Raw genomic sequence first — 21,548 nt, forward strand, 5'->3', positions numbered from 1 at the left:
ATTTGGGAAAAACTCCCTAACGAGACCGGAGCAGACGGCTGAAAGTAGTTTATTTATTGGCCGCTAGGGTACAGAATGTACGTCGCTCACCCGAAATTTTCACGCAACTATAGCTAAATAGAGCTAGTTCTAGTTTGTGATTCATTTTGATACTTCAGATTTGGGCAGTAGACCAATATAACTTAGTCGTCAGTGTGGTTTTAAGCTGGAAAAACGTATTTATTTTTCTTAAAGTGCCTTTTTTGGACGGGTGTGTGCGATTGTTTTGTTTTTATGTCACGTGACCTCGACCATGTCGACACAAAATTGAAATAAACCACCCTTTTCTGTCATTATTTAGGACGGATATTTCTCTAATAAAAATATTAATATAATTGGCCAATTTCTTAGGCATATGATGTAGCGAATTCCCATGAAGATTTAAATTTAATTTAACTTAATTTCAACCAATGGGATAGCAACCACCACCGGAAGATCGCGGAGAAATCGGTAAACTCAACGGAGTTAATTCAGAAAAATACCAAAAAAAATTGTTTGTAGGATATACAATTGTTACTCTCTTTATTTCTAATCATTCACTATATACTCCCGCACACACGTGTATCTTAAGAGCCCCTCCTAAGAGGGGGGCTTAATAATAGAGAGTTTCTACTGAACTGCACATTCAATTAAAATTGACACGAAGCAGAATCGTTTTGAAATATTTTATTCAACAAGATCTCACCAAAGACTACTCTTGATTGCCCTCGACGTTGGTGCCTGCCACCACTAAACATGTTGTGATAGGTAGATCTCTGGTTGAATCACATTTCATTTGATAAAGCAGGCTACTCTCACAGCGAGATTGTTTTTCCTCAAGGGTCTCCAGTTGTCTTCCTCAAAGATTACATGACGCTGTCCGACATTTGTGTATTTTTAATAGAGGTAACGGAGGTATTGTCCTTGTTGACACTTCGCTCTCAACTCAATATTTAAGGATTTCAGAATGCTCAAGTGACAGAGTCATTAAAGTTCCTCTTTCTCCAGTCGAGTACCAGTATTTGATAAGACGTATATCATGACAAACAGGATAGAGGAGGACAGGAGGGAGACACTTGATAACAGCCACACAATCACTGGAGAACTCGAACCGTTCTTTCCGACGATCCTGAAACAGACAATATGAAATCAGACTTTTAGAATTGCCCTCCTTAATTAGGCCGAATAATTCATTTACGATGAGTGTTTACTTTATCACTTGATGATTTACCTCTGTCTCCATGCAACTATAAGGGTGTCCCTTTTGGTCTTTTTCCTCATGATACCAATTGTGTTCGATTGAGGCTCATCTATAGCTCTAATGTTTGAATATTAAGTTGGTTGGGTCACTTTCACAGCCAACACTAATAGGTTTTTGAGGAATAGATACATGATGGTAAGGCAACAATTCATGCTGGAGTTATGTCGAAGGAAGCGCCTTGGGGAGATGTCACAACCTCCCAGACTTCGCTTATACATTATTTTTTGGTCACATACAAGAGAAACCAGAGACTCTGCAAAGGACAAAGTCACAACCACTATATAACGGGACAAAGTCACAACCACAATGTAACGGGACAAAGTCACAACCACCAAGCAACAGGACAAAGTCACATCTTACCATAAGGACATGATAGATATGAGGATACCAACTCCAGCAATGAGACTAACGATGGCCTTCAACGTAGTAAATCCAGGATTACTGAAACAGAAGTGGTAAAATAAGGAATTTGTTCTTCAAAATTTTATAAACATTGGAGGCACACCAATGGACTCCCTCTTGTTAAATTTGTTCTTTTCCTGCGTTTGACTGGTTAAACATATTTCTGAGCAGAAATTAAGTCATAGAAGGAATTGCAGTCTGGGAAGTCTCTGATAATGACATCTTTCAGCAGAATGATACCACAACAGATAAGTTTATAAAGTTACCTTTTCATACACAACCAGCAGAGTTGTACACAGTCGCCCATGCTGCATGTTTTGCTGTACATCTCATAATATCCCAATATGGCCGACTTTAATCGATCGTCAAGTTGGAAAGGGAGTCCATTTGTCTCCTGCACTGTGTCCGCCGGATTACTGTCTTCAAGAACTTTATCTGGAAGAGGTTCTGTCAAGTCACCTGATGTACTTTCCAATTCTTCCTGGTTACTATGGTAATTGTTATGGTCCCCGTTACCATGGATACCATCACGTTCATAATCACTAATGTCTTCGTGACTACCCGCATGTATTTCATCGAAATTCCCATCAGTTCCATCGTGTTTTTCACTATTCATTTCCTCGTGATCAAATTCCTCACTATTCATTTCATCACTATCCAGTTCCTCACTTCTTCTAGGTCTCCCAAAGTTTTCAATATTTTCTAACTCTAAGTCAGTTTCATCATGCAAGTCTCTGCTATTCTTGTCTTCAAACTCCCCCTCCCCCACAGAGATCCAATCAAAATCAGTGGTCTTAGTAAAGTCCTGTTCTTGTTCCCCACTTACTCCTGTCATGATCATGGAAGGTGCAGATATTTCCACATTATGGTCATTACCATCATCAGCATCCTGTCTTTCCTCTCCATCTCCTTTTCCTATATTTTCAAGTTCGTACAAACTTTGTTCAAAACCATACAGCACTTGCAAATAGTTTCTCATAATGTTTTCAACGTGCGCTTCAATCCTATTCCTATCTTTGACACTGTTTTCTGATTTAAATTTTTTTTTATCAGCAACTTTAAAAGTCAAGAGTTGCTCCTGTGTAAGAACTTCATACACGAATTCCTCAAATATCAACTTCAAGCCTTTCAAGAACTCAAACGTCTGCACACCAAGCTGTTCGATATCTCTGACATTACGAATCACCTGCGAGAACTTCTGCAGACTAGTAAATACAGACATCAAGATACTGTCGGTATTATGCCCCTTACCACCTGTTTCTGTGAACGTCCTGAAATTCTCACCAAATCGTCGAATCGGAAAGATTTTCATGAAACGGTCACGCAAATCATCATTCCCAATCACATCTGTAACAACATCCTCCACATCTCTCCTCAATCCTTCCTTCTGACGAAGCCACTTTTGAAGTTCATCCACCCTGATATCCGAAACCTCAAGAATGTAGTCGATAACTTGCCCAAGTGCCTCATCATCACTGAGTAGAGATTGAGTCTGCAGAATCAATGCTATGGCACAGTTGGTCACAGCTTGAACAGGCTCATCCAGGACATAATTTTGTCTGTCGGCCTCTTCAAGGAAACCAAAGGCTATCAGGGCATCTTGGACTTTTGTGGCCGACACAATGTGTGTCTTGGTTGGTTGGACCTAAAATTAGCATCAGTATTTCATTAGCTTAAACGTTAAAGACATGGGGTGAAGAGAAAAAAAAGTGGATAAATTCGTCACTTCCACTGTTTCAATAACTTTGCATAATGGTGTGGGAGAACTTTATTTATAAATCTTTCACTCGAGCAGGCAACATACATTTGGCTAATGAGAAGGACTGTGATTTGACAAACTGATAATATTTCAAGCAAACAAGAATAGTAATGGGTAATGAGAAGGACTGTGATTCTGGGCAAACTGATAAATATTTCAAGCAAACATGAATAGTAATGGGTAATGAGAAGGACCGTGATTCCGGGCAAACTGATAAATATTTCAAGCAAATGTGAATGGTAACGCCCTATTGGCTCAAACTTCACCCACACATCTGCGTTTCCTACAAAACTATTTCAAAATGACAACTACATTATACACACCTTATCAGCAGCATTTTCTCTTTTCTCAGTCATCATTTTCTTGCCATCTTTTCCAATTACTCTGCTTCTCTCTTTGATCCTCGTCCCCTCACTCTGCTGCTTGGCAGACTTTTCATCAGACTCCTTACCAATAATTCCCTTAAACCTGCCAATCAAGTCCCCAAGTCCCCCGCCATCTTTTAATTTATCAGACAAGATAACATTTAGCAGTGTTAGATCTTTAGAATTCTTGAAATCATTGGCCAGGTTATCTAGGTTTCCATCTTTGAGAAATTTCATCAAGTAGCCCCTCATATTCTTGTTTTTTAAAATTTGTTCAAAGAGTTGTCCATTTTCATCTTTTAAAAATTCATCCAACATTTCCTTGACTAATATTTGTTTATCACCAAGGGCATTATACAGAGCACTTTTTAATTTATTCTTATTTTCATGAAAAAGTTTCAGAGCAAGTTCACCAAGATTTTCATTTGGAATACGACCAATGATATTTTTCATCATTTCATTTTCACCAAAATATTTCATTGCAATACCTTTTAAACCATCCCCATTTCGTTTCAAGAAATCAACAATGTGAGGATGTTGGAGAAAATTTTCAATCCCATCTTTAGTGGCCTTATTCCCCCGTTGATCACCAGGCTTTCCCCAAGAGCTGTCCCCGAATCCTCCAAAATACTCCCTGGCATATGCATAAGCATACACTGCTCCGTTGATAAGATGATGATACGTCTCTTTATTGCGTACCACCCCATAAATGGCATCACGAAATTCATTGCTTCTTTTGACAAGCTCTTTCATGTGTTTGGAGTCAGATTTCATGCATTCACTGTTCTTCAGGCCAATCTTGGCCATAAGTCTTTTAAATGTGGCCAGGTTCCAATGGGGCAGGCCCCACCCAGTTTTAGTATCATCGGGAATATCTTCATGGGGAACATCCTGGAAAAAAAGCAGATGATGAATGAATGGCACCATCTTAAAGGGAGACCTTTAGCAGGAGCCAGTTAGGTCAGATAAATACACAAAATCCTTCCGAATAGAACTAATACTTTTTCCTATATGGTTTTCCTTGAAGACCAAGACCTACGAGTCACTGAAGCTGCTATGTCAAGTCTCCCCGATAAAAAAACAGACCTCCCTTACCCCCAAGTCAAGCAATTTTGGCAAAAAACGGTAAATCAACCACAGAAGTGTAATTTTAACTTAGGTTTTCATGCTCTCGGGAACTTTGCTCCAGCATATATGGAAATATGCCACTGCTGACCAACAGCATTGTGAGTTGCCAGCTCTTTATGCAAACATACCTGTATCATTCATACAAAGATAAACAAGTCAGAAAGGGATAGATGGGCTATTGAAAAGAATAGTCTTTATCATTCTTGATATATGTAGAAGCAATAAAAACACCCATTACCAAGTATGTATAACAGACAAGAGAGCCTTCACCAATCCGCCCTTGCACCAATCAATATGGCACGCAATACAGGAGGACAAACCTTAGCTCTGAAAGAAAAACAAGCACGAGAATTTATAGCACCAGGAAGAAATATTTGGGTTGCTGATGTTGTGGCTCCTTCTTCGGCTAGGGGAGGAGTCAATTATTTGCTTGGGTATGAGATCTTTTGTCTGCCCTGGCGACAACACCAAGTTTACCAAATCTCACTGAGCAATATCATTCAAACGATATGAAAGTGAACTGAGGTGACATGCCCATGGTCTCCAGCAATGTATCCATGGTAGGTATCCAGTCCGGTTTGTTCAAGAATACGAGTCAGATACCTCCACCACTAGATCAAGCCACTATACCCTTTGCAGTTGCACTGAATACAGCTAAATTCTCAGCGAATGTAACTTCTACAAAAAGCGTGTCGAGAATGATGGAGCTCATTTTACCTCCTGTTCAGGCCCATGTTGCCTATCAGAAGCTGTCCCCTTTGGTGGCACCTTTCCCTTCCTAGGAGAATTAGGAGTTCCCTGTTTTCCACCAACATTTTTCATCTTCGATTTACCATCACTTGTGTTCGATGCTATAGGTTTGCTGTTGCTTGTTTTCTTTTTGCCTTTACTTTTTACATTTTTGGATTTTGTTGGTTTTTCAGAGCTTTTGTCGCTATAGTAATCAGTTGCAGGCAGAAACATGACGTCGGTGACTGTCCAAAATGTCTTCACAATATCTGGAACAGACAAAGTTGTTTAAGACAACTTATGGTGTCAAATTAAGGTCGAGCTCCTGACCCAAGAAAAAAGTGTGCAGAGGCTTACAGGGGTACAGAGTTTACATCAACCGCCGTATTACAGGAAGTATAGAGATGGCACAGTCTTTTGTTTCAATTTCATGATGACTAATGAAGTGGTCTTAGATCAATGAAACTAGAGTACTAACAACTTAAGTCACGGACCTACTGTACATGCATCAACAGTCAATATCTCCCTCACTTACCATATGGAATCCCTCCTTCCTTCTGTTCATCATAGAGATAAACTGACATCTTGTAGTTAAAGGGACGGTCTTCCTTCAGCTAAAAACAAAAATTTTAATTGACACGGTGCTGTTGATCATTGCACAGCAACCTCCAGCAAGTGCTATCAAAAATGAAATACAAGTTCTTTAATATATAGCAGTTATACTCTTCCACTATACAGTCTCAAAGTTGACATTCATTCTCGGTCTACTCAAGGAACCTTTCTGTGGAAACAAGAAGTGCACTACACTTAGCCATTTCAGGCAACATAGACCTACTCACATCTCGCACTTTGACAGTCCAGAGGCCTTCATAGAAAGGATCACAGTGTAAAATGCTAGTGTGCATCGTGGAGTTTTCCTGAAAAAGATATGTCACTGTCGCAATGTAGTAATGCAGACGACACTAATGCACTGTGCAATGCCTTCGCATACATCTGTAAAAGGTCGGGGTTGAATCACGGGGATCCCAACTGTGAAATGCATTGGAACCGGCCATATTTATGCGTTTTCTCGAAGATGCCTCAAGCAGATATTAATCTGAGCCACCGATAATCAATGAAGATATTTGTATACGTACATCTTCCGAAATCTTCAACTTGCTCAAGTCCATGACAGCATCCTTCCAGCAATGAACCTTCCCCTTTGGATCCATCACAGTGATGAACAGCCTGAGAATATTAGATGATGACTCAGTTGGATTGGCGCTTCCAATAATAAATGGGTAACCGTCTGGTGAAAAGGTTCGATTCAAACTTCCGACTGGGAAGCTGAAGTATTTTCTGTTGTCTGCATTGTTTATCTTTTCCGTATCTGAAACGAAATAAGAAACCTGAACATTCGATAACAAAACAATACCCTTTCCTTACAACTGTACCTATTAGTCACATGAAGACCGTCCATTTGACCCCATATCTCTGCCTATCATCCTTTCATCAAAACCTTTTGACAAGACCATTCTTTGGAAAGCTTCCGACTGGCTCTTTTTAATGGTTCTATATCTGACAAGAGTAAATTAACCTATAGCTGAAAACATAAATTTGTTGAGATTTCATCAAAATCATCACCTACCTGTACAAGCCTTTGAAGAAGGGCTGATGTGAAAGTAGATGTTCACCCACATGAAGACGCCCCCAGATGGCTGGACAGGCACAGGGAAGTTATGAAACAAGCAAGGTGGCCTGAAAATTGAGTTTCAAGTATCATCTAACATGTTATTAAATTTGCCAGTAAAAATCAGATTTCTGACAACATTGAGGGCCGGTACTTGGACAAGTGGTGAATACATGTGTATCAGATATGTTTTGAATAGGAACAAACTTCCAAAACAGTTCTAGGGACTGGTCTCATAAAGTATAATCAAATGAACAAAGGACTCTTATCATCAACGCCAAGTGCTTACCCATCTGGTCCCTCAGGATGCATGATGTCAGGCCTGGTGTTGACATTGAGCATGCGTAGATGTCCTCCAGGGTAACATGACGATGGTTTCACCATATCAAGTGACGCCCGCAGTTGTTTCTTCTTCTCTGGCTTCCCCTTGGTGCTGCTGACCTGAAGGGTAAATGAGAGAGTTCATGAGAAAATAAAGGTCAAAACTTTTTTCAAGGAGTCAACCCTGATCAACGGGCTTACGTATCCGGAGCGTTTCTCGATCATAAGACTGCCACTCTATAAAGCAACTTGGCACAGTGTTATTTTTTTCGGCACACCCATTATAAAAGCTACATGGTCTGCAACTGGGAAAGTATGACCACATCTCATCGGTTCTTAGGTCTCTTCACTGGCTCCCGGTGAAGCAGCGTGTCATTTTCAAGGTCCTCCTGATGTGTTTCAAGGTGGTCCGGGGTTATGCACCTGCATACCTGAGCCTCAAACATGTTGAGAGGCAGCGTGTCACCAGGTCATCTAATGACACGTCATTGGCGTGTATGCGGATAAAGACAGGATTCGGTGACCGCTGCTTCTCATCATGTGGTCCCCGGTTGTGGAATGCCCTACCGGAGCACATCAGGGGGGCGGACGCGCTGCTTGCTTTTAAACGACTCCTAAAATCCTGGCTGTTCGAGGAAGCATTTCTTGGTGGGGAGGTAGCGCCTTGAGCAGGTTTACCTGGAGTTTGGCGCTCTATAAGACATTGTTGATTGATTGATTGATTGAACTGGTCAAATTTATAGGCAATCAAACCAGAGTTCAACAAGTGACCATTGAACATCTTGCTTGAACACCTACCACATCCATATCAAGCCAGTATCCAAATTCATCGACAGTTTTCTTGCCCATGGCATGGGGATGTTCGCAGCATGGATCAGATGGTGCCAGTTTCCTAAACATCGCAAACTTTATGTGTTCTATCAGATAGCTTTCACCCCTTTCTGCAAGCAGTTTCTCAATCACCAGTTCACCCATTTGCCTGAAAGACACCAAAGAGTTGAATGGTGAAATTCTGTGTTTATTGGCAAGGAAGAAAAGCCTGGTGCCTAATTCCTCACCACGAAGTGGTCTGTTTGAATCTGGTTTGGGTAACTCCTGCTCTTTGGTGGAGACCTTAGTATAGGAGGCCGAGTTCCATTGGTCTATTTCCACAACGATGAAGTCCTGTCAACTGCCAAATTTTCACACTTTTTTGCAATTCGCACAAAATGTATTCTGGTATTACCGTAATGATAATGATGATGAAAATTTAAACAACATCATAACTCACCCTATCATGTTCCTTGGCAGTATATTGCTGACTTCATGATAGTAGCCATCTAAAGCCCACTTAATGACCTCAAGTCTGGTGCGGTCTTCATGATTAGGACTAAACTTCCTGGCGAAGTAGAAATGATTCGTTTCGTACTGCACCTTGGGGAAGTCGTGTGGAACGATGGTTCCTGGTCCCTGCAAAAGAAGACGAATACAGAATTGATTCAAATAGATGAAAAAACTGGTATACTATCATGACTATGTTCCAATCCCTCAGAACCAAACACCATGTCATACACCCCACACAAGCATATCATTCACTTTCCACAAAATACTTTCTCGGTTTTCAAAGAGCAGCTAAAAGGCAATCATTTGAACTCAAACAACAGGCTCCAAGAAGTGTCTCAACTGGGAGTCGAACCCATGACCTCTCATCATGAAACAAATAATCTTCTTCCACTTCTTCCCATAGGCTTCACATCAAGGAATGTAACTCGGCGAGTAATGCTACTGATAAAACTAATTGCTTATTTGCACAGAGTTGTTCCCTGAAAGACGAAACAATGTTTACTCACACTTCCACATAGGTCCACGTCATCTGAATGTTTGCATAGTTTATTAGCAGTCTCCCCCTCAAATGGTTTCAGCAGTGTTGTGCTGCTTAACAGAAGTGTGGACCTGAAATAAGCACGGTTTCATAACACTTTGCAACCAACATGAACAAGTTTGGTGACCCATCCACTGATTAACCGCTCTCAGCGTTGCCTAACTTTGGTGACAGGGTCGAGTACATCAACCACAACCCCAGAAAGGATATTCCTCAACAGAGTGGGTGGTCTCTTTTCAGTGTGATACAAGACTTGGTGTAATTCTATACATGTCTTCCAGGCCGGGCGGCCATGTTTGGTAGTCACAGAGATTTGAGCTGGGTGGCTTATTTTGAAACGGGCTCTTCAATGTTGATGTCACAGAATGAGCCATCCACCTTGGTTGGTGATGCAACATCTCTCCTGACCTCACTCCACTATGTGTCATGAGTTGTGCGTGGAACGGGGCTAGGGGACTTTGCTTCATGAAAAACATTTATAAACTCACTTGAATCGAGAATGCTGCAGTATTGTCGCTATGTAACTCTCATCGGGGATAATGGAGGTCTGCAGGTAATGGGTCATCGCGTTGATCTTATCACCTCTATCATTTGACACAAGAAAAGTGGCAAAATCCCTACTGATTATCTTGAATTGAGAACTGCCTGAAACTTGAGGATATTTCTGTTCCCTAGCAGAGGAGTTATAAACATGTGCACCACAACTGTACCTGGAATGAATAGGAACATAGGTTACAGTTATCAGTATTCTTCTTGTTATTTTCCAGGGAGTATTCCTCCTCCAAGGCAGGATGAGCATTTTTATGTTCCAATACGGTCAGGGCCAATTGGATTTGCTGTCCTAGTGACTCCATCTTTGGCCAGAACGGAATCCATGCTCTGGCAACGCCTCAAGGCACAAGCAGTCTAAGTTTTATGTCTCCTTCCAAGGGCAAAGTTATCATTTTGAAAGCACCTTCAAGCCTCAAAGATTAAAACAGGCTGAGTTGGTGTACAATTAGATATGACACACAAAGAAAGTCATTGGGATTGATTATGCATTTATCAACAGGGTCAAAAGGTAAAAGATTCATACTGGACTTTCTACTCAAGTCCTTACTTTTTTCCTTACTTTTTTTGAAAGTAGTAAAGGAAACTTACTACACTGAACTTTGACAAGCCAGACAACTGTTTAAGTGATGCCACTTTGGTACATGACTTTAACTGTTAGAGATTTGATTTCAACTCAATATAATGTAGTGAAGACAACAGTTTCTTCTACCACTACCATCAGGTTAAAAGTAAATCAGAAAATACCCTAGTTTCACCATTCTAAAATCACTTCCAAATACAGATGGTCTCTCAACTCCATTTAACATGCTGAACCTGGATAGACAATGGATTCAGGTGACCACCAGTCGCCCGATAGTCAAAACCTCTTGTACTAGCTTGGCCTTAGTGTCGATTTCAGAGAAGCGTTCTTAGATTGGTGTAACTGGAGTACTTGTTTGTAAAGATGCTGCTCACCAAGCATATCTGGATGGCTTATCCAAGACAAACCAGATAGGTTTATTCAACCGAAGCAAATTTGCAGCTGAAAGAAAAGACCATCACCGTAGAAGCGAGAGAAGCAATATAGAATAAATCATGTGGACTTTAACTCTTGTACCCACCCTCATCTGACAGGCAAGTCCAAAGCACGGCCCTGCTTTTATCAAGGTATTTATTTGGCATCTGTGGCAAAATGATTCTGGCATACCATACCATACAATGTCATGATCTCTTATATACAGGAATAGAAACTCTTGCAAACAGGAATAGAAACTCTTGCATACAGGAATAGAAACTCTTGTATACAGGAATAGAAACTCTTGTATACAGGAATAGAAACTCTTGCATACAGGAATAGAAAGTCTTGTATACAGGAATAGAAACTCTTGTATACAGGAATAGAAACTCTCATATACAGGAATAGAATCTCTCGTATACATGAATAGAAACTCCTGTATACAGGAATAGAAACTCTTGTATACAGGAATAGAAACTCTTGTATACAGGAATAGAAACTATTGTATACAGGAATAGAAACTCCTGTATACAGGAATAGAAACTCTTGTATACAGGAATAGAAACTCCTGTATACAGGAATAGAAACTCTTGTATACAGGAATAGAAACTCCTGTATACAGGAATAGAAACTCTTGTATACAGGAATAGAAACTCTGGCCTAAAACTGAGAAGGAACCTTATCCACTTGCAATTGCTCACCAGACGTTAAAATTATTTGTATCATCGCCACCTGGAAGTCTACCTAGAGGTTTGTAGAGAGTATGACCTGTCAAAAGAATCATATCAAACTATAACCTGACAAAGCAATATTGATTAAGCCTTTTTCAGAGCAAAAGGTGGAGACACTGAGCCAAATGCAGTGAGTTGCAGAAAGTCCTGCAGGCTGGAACTGAAGACATGACGCGTGTTGTCCTTTCGCACTATATTGAAACCATTATAAATTACTTTCTGTTAATGGCGAAGTCACATTCAGAATACAAGTTTGTAATTTGGGTCATGGGGGCCCTATATTCAGCCTCTTCGAGGAACTGGATAAAGATCCAGTGCCTTTGATGATGTACAAGGGTGAGGAAAGCCTCTCCTTTTGACCCTCAAGGAATAAACATGGTATTTTCCCATGAATGTAATCGTACCTCTGTGTGGTGCGAGAGCCGCAGCAAGGTCGTCCACATCTCTGAGGGCCAGGTCAGAACCGCTCAAATTGACGATGAAATCCCAGATGCCCATCCGCAGCAGTTCTTCATAGCACTAGAACATATCAAGAGATGCATAAAGGACCAAATAATCAAAGTTTGGCAGTTGTATATCGTCACCCTCATAAAATAAATGCCCATTAGTTATCTTTTCGCCAAGTTGATATTTTTGCCTGAGTCAGCTCTTTATCACAAGGGTCACCTGTGGCAAAAGTGCTTAACTCAATGTCTCATCTCCTGGTGTGTAGGAAGGTCATTGGAATAACTGCCTAAGTCAAGCTGGGGACTTACTCAGATTTACCTTATGCCTAAATCAAACAAATGTGACTTAGGCAGTCTTACATCATGCAGCATGGCCGCCAGAATCTGCAAAAATATAACAGCTGGGAAAATTTAGCTGTTTAAAGTGTACACTCTTACCTCCAGCTCAGCTCTTAGTATTTGAAATGAACCCCAAGACGTTGAAAATGACCTGAAAGGAAGGAGAAATTTCCTGCAGGTGAATTTATACAGAATCATATCATACTGACACCACAGTTAATTTGCTGTATTCTCAAAACATTTAGAGGGTATTTGCAAAACCTGATAACTATCACAGGATCTATATTCAAACAAATGACCACTGACCTTTCAATCGGAATAACTCTGATATTCTTGGCATTCTTGTGAACTTCTTTAATGTAATTTCCAATTTTCTGAAAAACAAAAGCATCAAAGGACGCCAATCAAGATTCTATATCAATGATACCAAGTATTGATACTAAGCTTAAAGTATAAATTAATCCATACTTAATGGTACAGTCGAATTTGCGATAGTCAATATTACTATTTGGCATCAACTCGAAAACTGGGGGTCCCTGCCTTCAGGCACGTTATGGGCTTTGAGATACAGATAATAATAGCTTCACATATAACTGTCTGCCCATTTACATTGATTAATCTTTGAGATGAGAAAGTACATGTAGATCACAAATTTGTTTCTTGATTTGAAGTGGAGAGCACACGATTAAAGTAAGTATTTAAAGCCACCACCTCAAGAGTTTGAACTGGACCCAAGTTGAGAGAACTGTAGGAAGTGAAAAATGTTGTTTGCGACCTATGCTCCACCTGTTGGAGTCATAGGGTTAAGTAAGTGACTCAAACCTCTTAATCAAATGCACAGCTTACCTTTCGGAATTGTGTAGATCTTTTATCGACGTGAATGACGTAGAAATGGTGTGGACGGTATATCTGGTCAACAAGTTGGAACTGGAAATAGAATCATAATGAGTAAAGTATAGCACCAAGAAAAAAAGAAAATGTTCAATTCCATGAACAGAAGTTAATGACTTGAGTCAAGAATCATGGTTCTATGTTTCAATCAATGCAAAGTGTCTTGCTCAAGGTCACAGGGATGCAACAGCTCTCTCAATCAAAATAATCATGATTCTACTTACGACTGCTTCTGCATTGGCATGTACGAGAAGGAAAAACCCCATTTTGGCAGGAATCAGGCTCATGTGAGGATCCCGGTGAACTGGAATAAGATGTTTTCATACATCAAAGCAAATAACAACATGTAACAGAGGAAAAACATCAAGGTCCAACCGGGGATTGAACCCGGGACCTCTCGCTTAAGGCCATCACTCTACCGACTGAGCTAAAGGGAATTTCCCTCTAGCCTGGGCTAGTAGGAATGATGCCACCACTACAAACAGAATTGACTCCATGACTCCAATGAACATATCGGCAATTGTGACAGCTGGTTGCGACTCTGACCACAACAGACCCATTTGGAACAAAAGGAAATTATAACTTCGAAATCTCTTTCCATGCAGCACAGCGATGATATGAGTATTGAAAGCCATGAGCACACGTCTATCCCAATGCTTCCATTACTTAACTCATCATGTAATCAATGCTACTGGATTAGACAATTTGAATCCAGGGAATTAACAGAACAAGTTACCTTTGACATAATTTGCAGTATCTGGACGGAAACCATTCTTTGGAAGACTGTTGAAGGAAAATGGCGGCTTGCTGGAGTTTCTCTGGAAAAGAAGGCAGCATATTCAATCATTAGGATATGTCACAGAGACTGATGATGCAGATTTGCTAACAGAACTGATATTGTCATTGGAATAGCGATAGTACTCCATCCCTTCGTAATGAAATCAACAACACTTTTGGATTTTGAAGATCCAATGTACTCTAGTTGAGTGCGCAAAGAACAAAAGGATGGGAATTTTACTGAACTGCTCCTCTTTCTCTAAGTCAATTTCGTTTAAACATTCTTTCACCTTTTCGACAAAAAATGGAGGGATACAATCGCCATGCTTGTTGTACTTATGAGCGCAGTATTCATCCAGAATTTCACGTCGGCATTGGGGAGTTTCAACTCTGGAATGAAAATTACTGAATATCAGAATTAGTCATTTGAAAAGAATCAAGCACTGTTTTCCTGGATGGTCATCTTGCACTCTCGGTGACATCGGACAGAAAGCACCCAAAAAGTCATGACATGGTGGCTGGAAAGGCCAATGAGCCTTTTCAGGTGGTATTCTAAGTGTCATCGCTGATTGATTGTCAGGAGGATCACCGACATCAAATTCATAAGTTTTTTATCCACCCTGAATATCAATTCCAAAGCACATTTCGTTCCCTTTGAAGAATTCAAGGGTTAATCGTCTTCACTCCACAAACCAATCGCCACACTATAGCATTAAGTAGACTGAGTCACGAAGGGGCTCGGCAAGTTTGCTGCTGCGTCAACAGATAACACAGAATAGGAGATGGCATTACCCATAATCCGACATGAGATGGACCTCAATTAATGGCTAACAAGATACATGTCGGCACTGTCAATGTCCTACTTATGTTGCCATGGATCTTGAGACCACATACACGATCTTAGCATGACAGACTCAGCTGGGTCTGGAACACATGGAGTTGCAAGTACAAAAAGTCTGGCAGGAGCTACATGTAGGGGTCAAATTGGTAGTCTTCAGGTGACTAGCATCAGCAGTTATTTTGACTTGGACCTGGACTGTCAACCCAGTCAATAAGTTTCGAGAATTTGGAACATGTGACTCGCTCTACCAAAACTAGGCACTTGTCGCATCTGAACTCGACAGGTTGATACGGACTTGTTGTTCATTTCCCTATTGTAGACCTTTTGTGAAATCTATTACAAACTGATTTGGTCACATTTCACAAAAGGTCTACAATAGGGAAATGAACAACAAGTCCGTATCAACCTGTCAAGTTCAGATGCGACAAGCGCCTAGTTTTGGTAGAGCGGGTCACACATTCTCAAAGAACCTCAATCCTTTTAAAGATAATTTCAACATTTTTGCCATTTGCAAATATCGATGTCGCCGTCAGCCCTTTAAGAGTTAACTCCATCATCCATGCCATTATCAAGGTGGCCATCAGATAATGGACATCACAAATTGATTAGTCCATCAGAGAAGATATAACCAGCTGGATAATGGGCTCAAGACTGTAATGGAATTTGACATTAATTGGTTTCAACGGCATGATTATACCCATTCCATTTCACTCCGTTTCATGAATTAAGTAACAAACTTGTATTTCGATGAAACCAATTACTGATATCAATTCCACTGGGGATAAACTGGAAAGTTTGTCAAACTATTCCATTTTGATGATTGACAAATGAGACCATCAGTTAGATGTATTAAGTATGAGTAAAATAGTTACAAATATAATTTTGCAAAGCTTTGGGCCTGCTCTATAGACCATAAAGTTACATCTAACAACATTTGTACGACATCAATATCTATGTAACATGAATAAGTTAATCCAGGCGACGGGGGTTTGGGACACGAGATGTGGAACTTCATCATGTATAAACAGCTTTGGTCTTTTGCTAGACAGCAGTAGCATCTCGTCATCTGGTACGAGGAATCTCAATTTTACGTCCACTTCAAAGGACCTGACAACTAGGTAAAGTAACTTGTCCATGGTAAAAAGTGTGGTGTCTTTGCAATCACTCATATGTGACTCGCTCTACCAAAACTAGGCGCTTGTCGCATCTGAACTTGACAAGTTGATACGGACTTGTTGTTCATTTCCCTATTGTAGACCTTTTGTGAAATCTATTACAAACTGATTTGGTCACATTTCACAAAAGGTCTACAATAGGGAAATGAACAACAAGTCCGTATCAACCTGGCAAGTTCAGATGCGACAAGCGCCTAGTTTTGGTAGAGCGGGTCAAATATAAGTCCCAACTCAACCTGACCAATACCAAGAAAGCCACCAACATGACAGAAATGGCTAATCACTTTTATGATCATACGTCCGAATGACCATCACATTCTGCGCCAAACATCACAACGTTAATGAAATGTGGATGAGATGATCCAAATAACACGAGGATGATAGTAATAGCTTTCTCCTTTGAAGTGACGGTGATGATTTTCTAGATGAAAGGACATATATGTATCATAATATTAGGGTAGTTTGTATTTGCAATGACCGTCAGAGCAGGTTTTTAGCTAAGCAATAATGTGTGCTATAAATAGCTAAATATTTTTTGACAAGTTTTGTAGTTCGTTTATTTTGCCTTGCTTCTCCTGAATGACTTTTTCGTGATGAATGGACTTATCATGTCTGTTTAGTTTCTGTTTGCAAAGACTATCAGACATTCAGAGGAAGATTTTTAGTTCACTGAGCAAAAAGTCTCAGATTCGACAAGAGAGTTAAGTTATGCAAATTAAAGGTTGAAAGGTTAACAAAATCTCCATTTCAAACTGGCAAAGAATCTTTTACATACCTTCCTAGCACTTTCCACAAATCTTCAGCAACATCCTTACTTGCTGGAGGATCCAAACTACAGTTACCATAGAAACTGAAAACAAATTATTAGAAGAATTTGATCTTTTAAGAAGTCGATCCTTCAAAACTGACAGCAACATTACTGCTGTTAGACAATCTAATGTCAAGGGGCTTACCTAAAGATTACTCTCAAAAGAGGATTTTTTTCTCTGGCAGACAGAAAAAATATTAGTCCAACACCATCCTAAGGACTGCTTGAAATAGTTTATTTAGTGGCAAGAACTCAGGCTTCAGAGGACAACATCATCTTTGTTATCAGTTGAAAATCACAACCTTTGGATTGTACCTTAGGCTGCGTAGCTACAGGCAGTCTCCTTGTGTTTCCATCGCCTCCATAGCATGCTACAGCTACTGCATGACAAGACCAGACAATATAGTAATCAAGAGCTACTAATTAGGCTAACCGTGCTCAGGTCTTGCTCCAACAAATGCTTCATTAGTGGTGTGACCGAGGAGCTGCAATAACCACAGTGTCATCTCGTTTTTAAAATGGGATGGGATGTCGGGGGGGGGGGGGGGGGCGGAAGTGGGTATCTGTCAGACATCCCATTTAAACAAAGGCCCCATCCCAAATCCCAACAGACAATTCTGGCAAATCCTGACATTCCCTTTCGAAAAAGACCCCAGTACATTGCCAAAAGATGTCTCCCGAGTTTGTTCAATGTATCTGATAGGCATCATAAAGGCATTTTAGTAAGTATCAATGAAACTTACCCAAGATTTCTAGCCTCAGCTGCCGGGGGACACTCGATCATGAACACGTCTTCCTCATTGATGACATTGAACGCGATATTCGCTTTTGCATAGTCTCCATTCAAAATGTCTTCATCTGGCAAAGTTCGTGCATTCATGAACAAACTGTGTTGATTACGCAACTTTGGACTCCCAGAGTGCTGCGACAAAAACGGCAGGAATTTTTGGGAGTAGAGATCATCGGTAGCACAGGTGTAGTTCACCTGCAGAACTTTTCTCTGCTGCGGCAGTGGATCCTTCTGGCACAACTCGTTGCCGAATTTGAATAAGCAGGACTGGTAGCCGAGACAATGACGTATGGAGTCGCATGGTTCCGGCTTCGACATCCATTTCAGCGTGGTGTCGTTAAAACTATAAGAGGACGTCAAATTCCATGCGAAGCTTTTCGTGAGATTCATGGACAGAAATGTGATGTCAATGTTCCAAATGAAATACTGTTCTGGGCACTTGAAAGCGGAATTAGGTTGAACTTCATGAAACGTGTTGTTGAAATTGATGAATTTGGCACCATATTCTATAGAATTCTGTACTGAATGTCTCGGGGTCTGTAGCAGGCCCATCAATATTGCTATGAGAATCGTCTTTAACTCCATCTTGAGAACCAACAGACTATCAAACATTGGCTTCCTAATTAGTTTTCAGAGAGGACAATTGATTGATGTTTTGGTGAAGGCAACAAATCCTTGAATTCCATAGTACCTTCTACATGATATAAAACAGACAACAATGTCCCTGTGACTGGAATTGGACTGTTTTGGCAATCAACAAGTTCCCTGTGACTTGAATTGGATATAATCTGGTTTCGTATTTCCTCAATTCCTGTTTTATTCAAATGTTTCAAGCGATTAGAGGGATTACAGGTTGGTCTGTGGCAGCAACTTGGGAATTTCAACCAGCAAGTTCCGTGCGCTATGATATATATGCCGTCAATAGTACCAAGACTCACACAGCATCCTCCTCCCTGTGATTTTAAGCAGACGGCAATATCTGAAATATACAACTGAAAGAAGATTCAATGCAGAGATGATCAACAGTTCGAATGAAATCGTTTTAAGCTCGTCATCAATTTGAGCATTAACTCAGGGTTGCGCTACTGAATACAATCATTGTGTCAGCTCATTCCGTCTTAATGTCTTGCTGAAATCCAGATGGAGGGATAGTGGAAGAAAATGCTTAGAAATTAAAGACTTTGACGACATTGACGAAACATCTACGGGGATCTCTGTCAGAGGAGACCATCTTATCACCATACGGAACTGGTGTCAAAACCTTAATTACATTCTCCATCTTTATAACAGACATGCCATAATTGGGTACAGCGACCCCATCAGTGAAGTTCTCTCATCCTTCCGATCCAGGCGTGCGTGATCGACCCCAAGGGTCCACTCGTCCTTTCCTTGTAGCGCACCCTCTTGAGGCAGACAACTGCCACTGACACGATAATCAATAACTGGAACCGAGGCGTGCAAAAGGAAGTTCTGCCTTGGTTGTTCAGGCCATGCGGCTTAACAACACTCAACCCAGGCAATTATTTGGTAAAAAAATACCCGCTGGTGCGTATAGCATTTGATGATACTTTCACTTCTCACCAACTTCGCTACTGGGTGATTTGAATTACCAAATACCTGCTGGGGCCAAGTGCAGGTCTGTCATTCCTCCATTTAGGAAATAACAAATCAACAGATCAAGGTCATAGTTCGTTTATTAAAACTCTAAATTGAAAAAAAATTCTATATCACTACATTTCATAGCCGTACCTTGTGATAGACGTAAAATTGACTACCAAGTTCGTTTGTCGTCAACTTTTTAAGACAGCATAACAGCGATAAATTATAGCTCCTCATGACAGCGATTTACATTTTTATACAACTGTTTGTGTTACATTTTCATTCATACCATTACGTAATCAAAAGATGCGTCAATACTAAATCCATGCCGCAACTATTTGCTGCAAATTTTCAGACAATGGACGGATAAAGAACAAATTCTTCGCTCTATCAACAAATTATTTCAAGACAACAGGGACACAGACACATCAGTCAATAAGAATGACGGATCCGTCTCTACCAAATTTCTGCCAGGCAAGGAAGCCCTCAATCACTTAGAACCACTCCTTTGGCAATCAGACTCGTTCATATGAGCTGGGCTGCATTTGTAGATGAACACAGCGAGTTATCTTTGGCCAATTTTGCAAATAACCTAGATTTGTGAAAATGACAAAACTAGGTGGGTGCGGTGACGAGAACAATGACATAAAGATTCAGTGGCCTTAGGGATAACTAAAACACATGGCAGTGAATCTTAATGGATATTGAAAAAAAACGTTCCACATAAGATGATGAAATCAACAATGTCTGTGAGTAGCACTAGCTGTTTTTGGCAAGTGAAAACCCGAAAAAAAATTCACACAACATCCTTGAGTGGTTTTATCCTCAGCCAATCACAAACAGTAAGAAAAGATTTTTACCAAGAGAAATGGAAAAATCGTTCGGGTGATGTTTCGCCAACACAAATTGCTATAAAATGAAATGGCCGGGGGCCATTGTGCTCACTGGTTTTACTTTGGCTGAGAGATGTGCTATAGTTACCAAATTTGAACACACAATTGATGTCATTTGTAACTTTCAATCAATTAATCAATTTTACAGAAGTGGCACTCGCATCTATGAAGTCACAAGAAACCTTCTGACAGATTTTATGGCAAAGTATATACAGTATTTTTAATCGATACAAGCTTTAATTCATCTCCAATACAGTAAGTAAAGAAAATTGCAATCCACAAGGAACCATAAAAGATGTTCCATAAACTCATAAAAAATAATATGCAAGAGTCAATATTTACACTAAAAAACTATTAACATTTTAAGACTAATACAGACACACAGATATATAGAAATAGAATAAAATACAGGGCGTCCCGAAAAGGCAACAAACCATTTTCGAATTTCTCAATCATGGCACTTGGGTCTCTTTTGGTGGAGGTGTTGAATTCTTTCAGTTACACCCTGTAGTACAGCGAATTAGATAATCATAATTCATTAGTTCAAGTAAAAAACCGACAGATATACTTTTCCAAAGTCCACAGATATCACAAATACATCCTAACACAATGTTTTACTACATGTATGTCTAAGGAGAAATTCATCATTTTCTCATGAAGCTGTTCGAGATTAGTTGAAATCAATTTAGGCTGACTTTATAGTCTTCCAACATTGAAGTATATTAGGTGCTTTGCTAACAATCCATTTGTGTCACTTCAACATGATGATCGATTGCAATTTAACTAATCTGTGGCCACTTTCCAATCACAATTGCCACGTTGTCAAGGCAACGCTGCAAGTCGCAGCGATAGAAATAGCTAATTATTTCACTTTCAGAGCGCTCAGACTGCACATCATGTGAGCGATTTTGAAAACAGTTTGATGGAGATAGCGACATCATATGTACACAACAACTAAGTGAATATGACTGTGAGTCAGGAATCACTCCGCCCCGTCCAATACCGTATCAAAACAACTTTTTATTCAGTATGGGAGAAAGAATTCTCAAATAGATGCTTTTGACAGTGACCAAATAGACTTTTAACATTGTTATAGATTCTGACTTCCATCCCTATTATGTACCAACAAACACAGTTGCTCCTCCTACAATAAACATACAATCAAGACCAGCATCAGACACACTATTGGCCAATGAAAC

At 40.1% G+C, this 21,548-nt stretch overlaps 1 protein-coding gene across 1 annotated transcript in view; it reads right to left on the reverse strand.

Annotated features, from left to right (window-relative positions):
• Positions 1–21,548, reverse strand: part of LOC135488948 (uncharacterized) — a 22,281-nt gene continuing 733 nt past the window's right edge. Inside the window, exons 2-25 of the mRNA XM_064773942.1 lie at positions 17,811–18,849; positions 17,035–17,109; positions 14,534–14,633; positions 14,203–14,284; positions 13,691–13,770; positions 13,422–13,502; positions 12,882–12,949; positions 12,675–12,726; positions 12,195–12,309; positions 11,020–11,086; positions 10,002–10,223; positions 9,482–9,584; positions 8,923–9,101; positions 8,451–8,631; positions 7,621–7,772; positions 7,290–7,399; positions 6,799–7,031; positions 6,502–6,579; positions 6,198–6,276; positions 5,651–5,931; positions 3,764–4,696; positions 1,948–3,326; positions 1,640–1,720; positions 1–1,147 (exon numbers count right to left, since the gene is read on the reverse strand). Coding sequence (XP_064630012.1) covers positions 1,006–1,147; positions 1,640–1,720; positions 1,948–3,326; positions 3,764–4,696; positions 5,651–5,931; positions 6,198–6,276; positions 6,502–6,579; positions 6,799–7,031; positions 7,290–7,399; positions 7,621–7,772; positions 8,451–8,631; positions 8,923–9,101; positions 9,482–9,584; positions 10,002–10,223; positions 11,020–11,086; positions 12,195–12,309; positions 12,675–12,726; positions 12,882–12,949; positions 13,422–13,502; positions 13,691–13,770; positions 14,203–14,284; positions 14,534–14,633; positions 17,035–17,109; positions 17,811–18,469 — 5,532 coding nt within the window. The 5' untranslated portion in view covers positions 18,470–18,849 and the 3' untranslated portion in view covers positions 1–1,005. The remainder of the gene's footprint in view (positions 1,148–1,639; positions 1,721–1,947; positions 3,327–3,763; positions 4,697–5,650; positions 5,932–6,197; positions 6,277–6,501; positions 6,580–6,798; positions 7,032–7,289; positions 7,400–7,620; positions 7,773–8,450; positions 8,632–8,922; positions 9,102–9,481; positions 9,585–10,001; positions 10,224–11,019; positions 11,087–12,194; positions 12,310–12,674; positions 12,727–12,881; positions 12,950–13,421; positions 13,503–13,690; positions 13,771–14,202; positions 14,285–14,533; positions 14,634–17,034; positions 17,110–17,810; positions 18,850–21,548) is intronic.

The sequence above is a fragment of the Lineus longissimus genome, chromosome 6, assembly GCF_910592395.1.
Source record: "Lineus longissimus chromosome 6, tnLinLong1.2, whole genome shotgun sequence".
Taxonomy (NCBI): Eukaryota; Metazoa; Nemertea; class Pilidiophora; order Heteronemertea; family Lineidae; genus Lineus; species Lineus longissimus.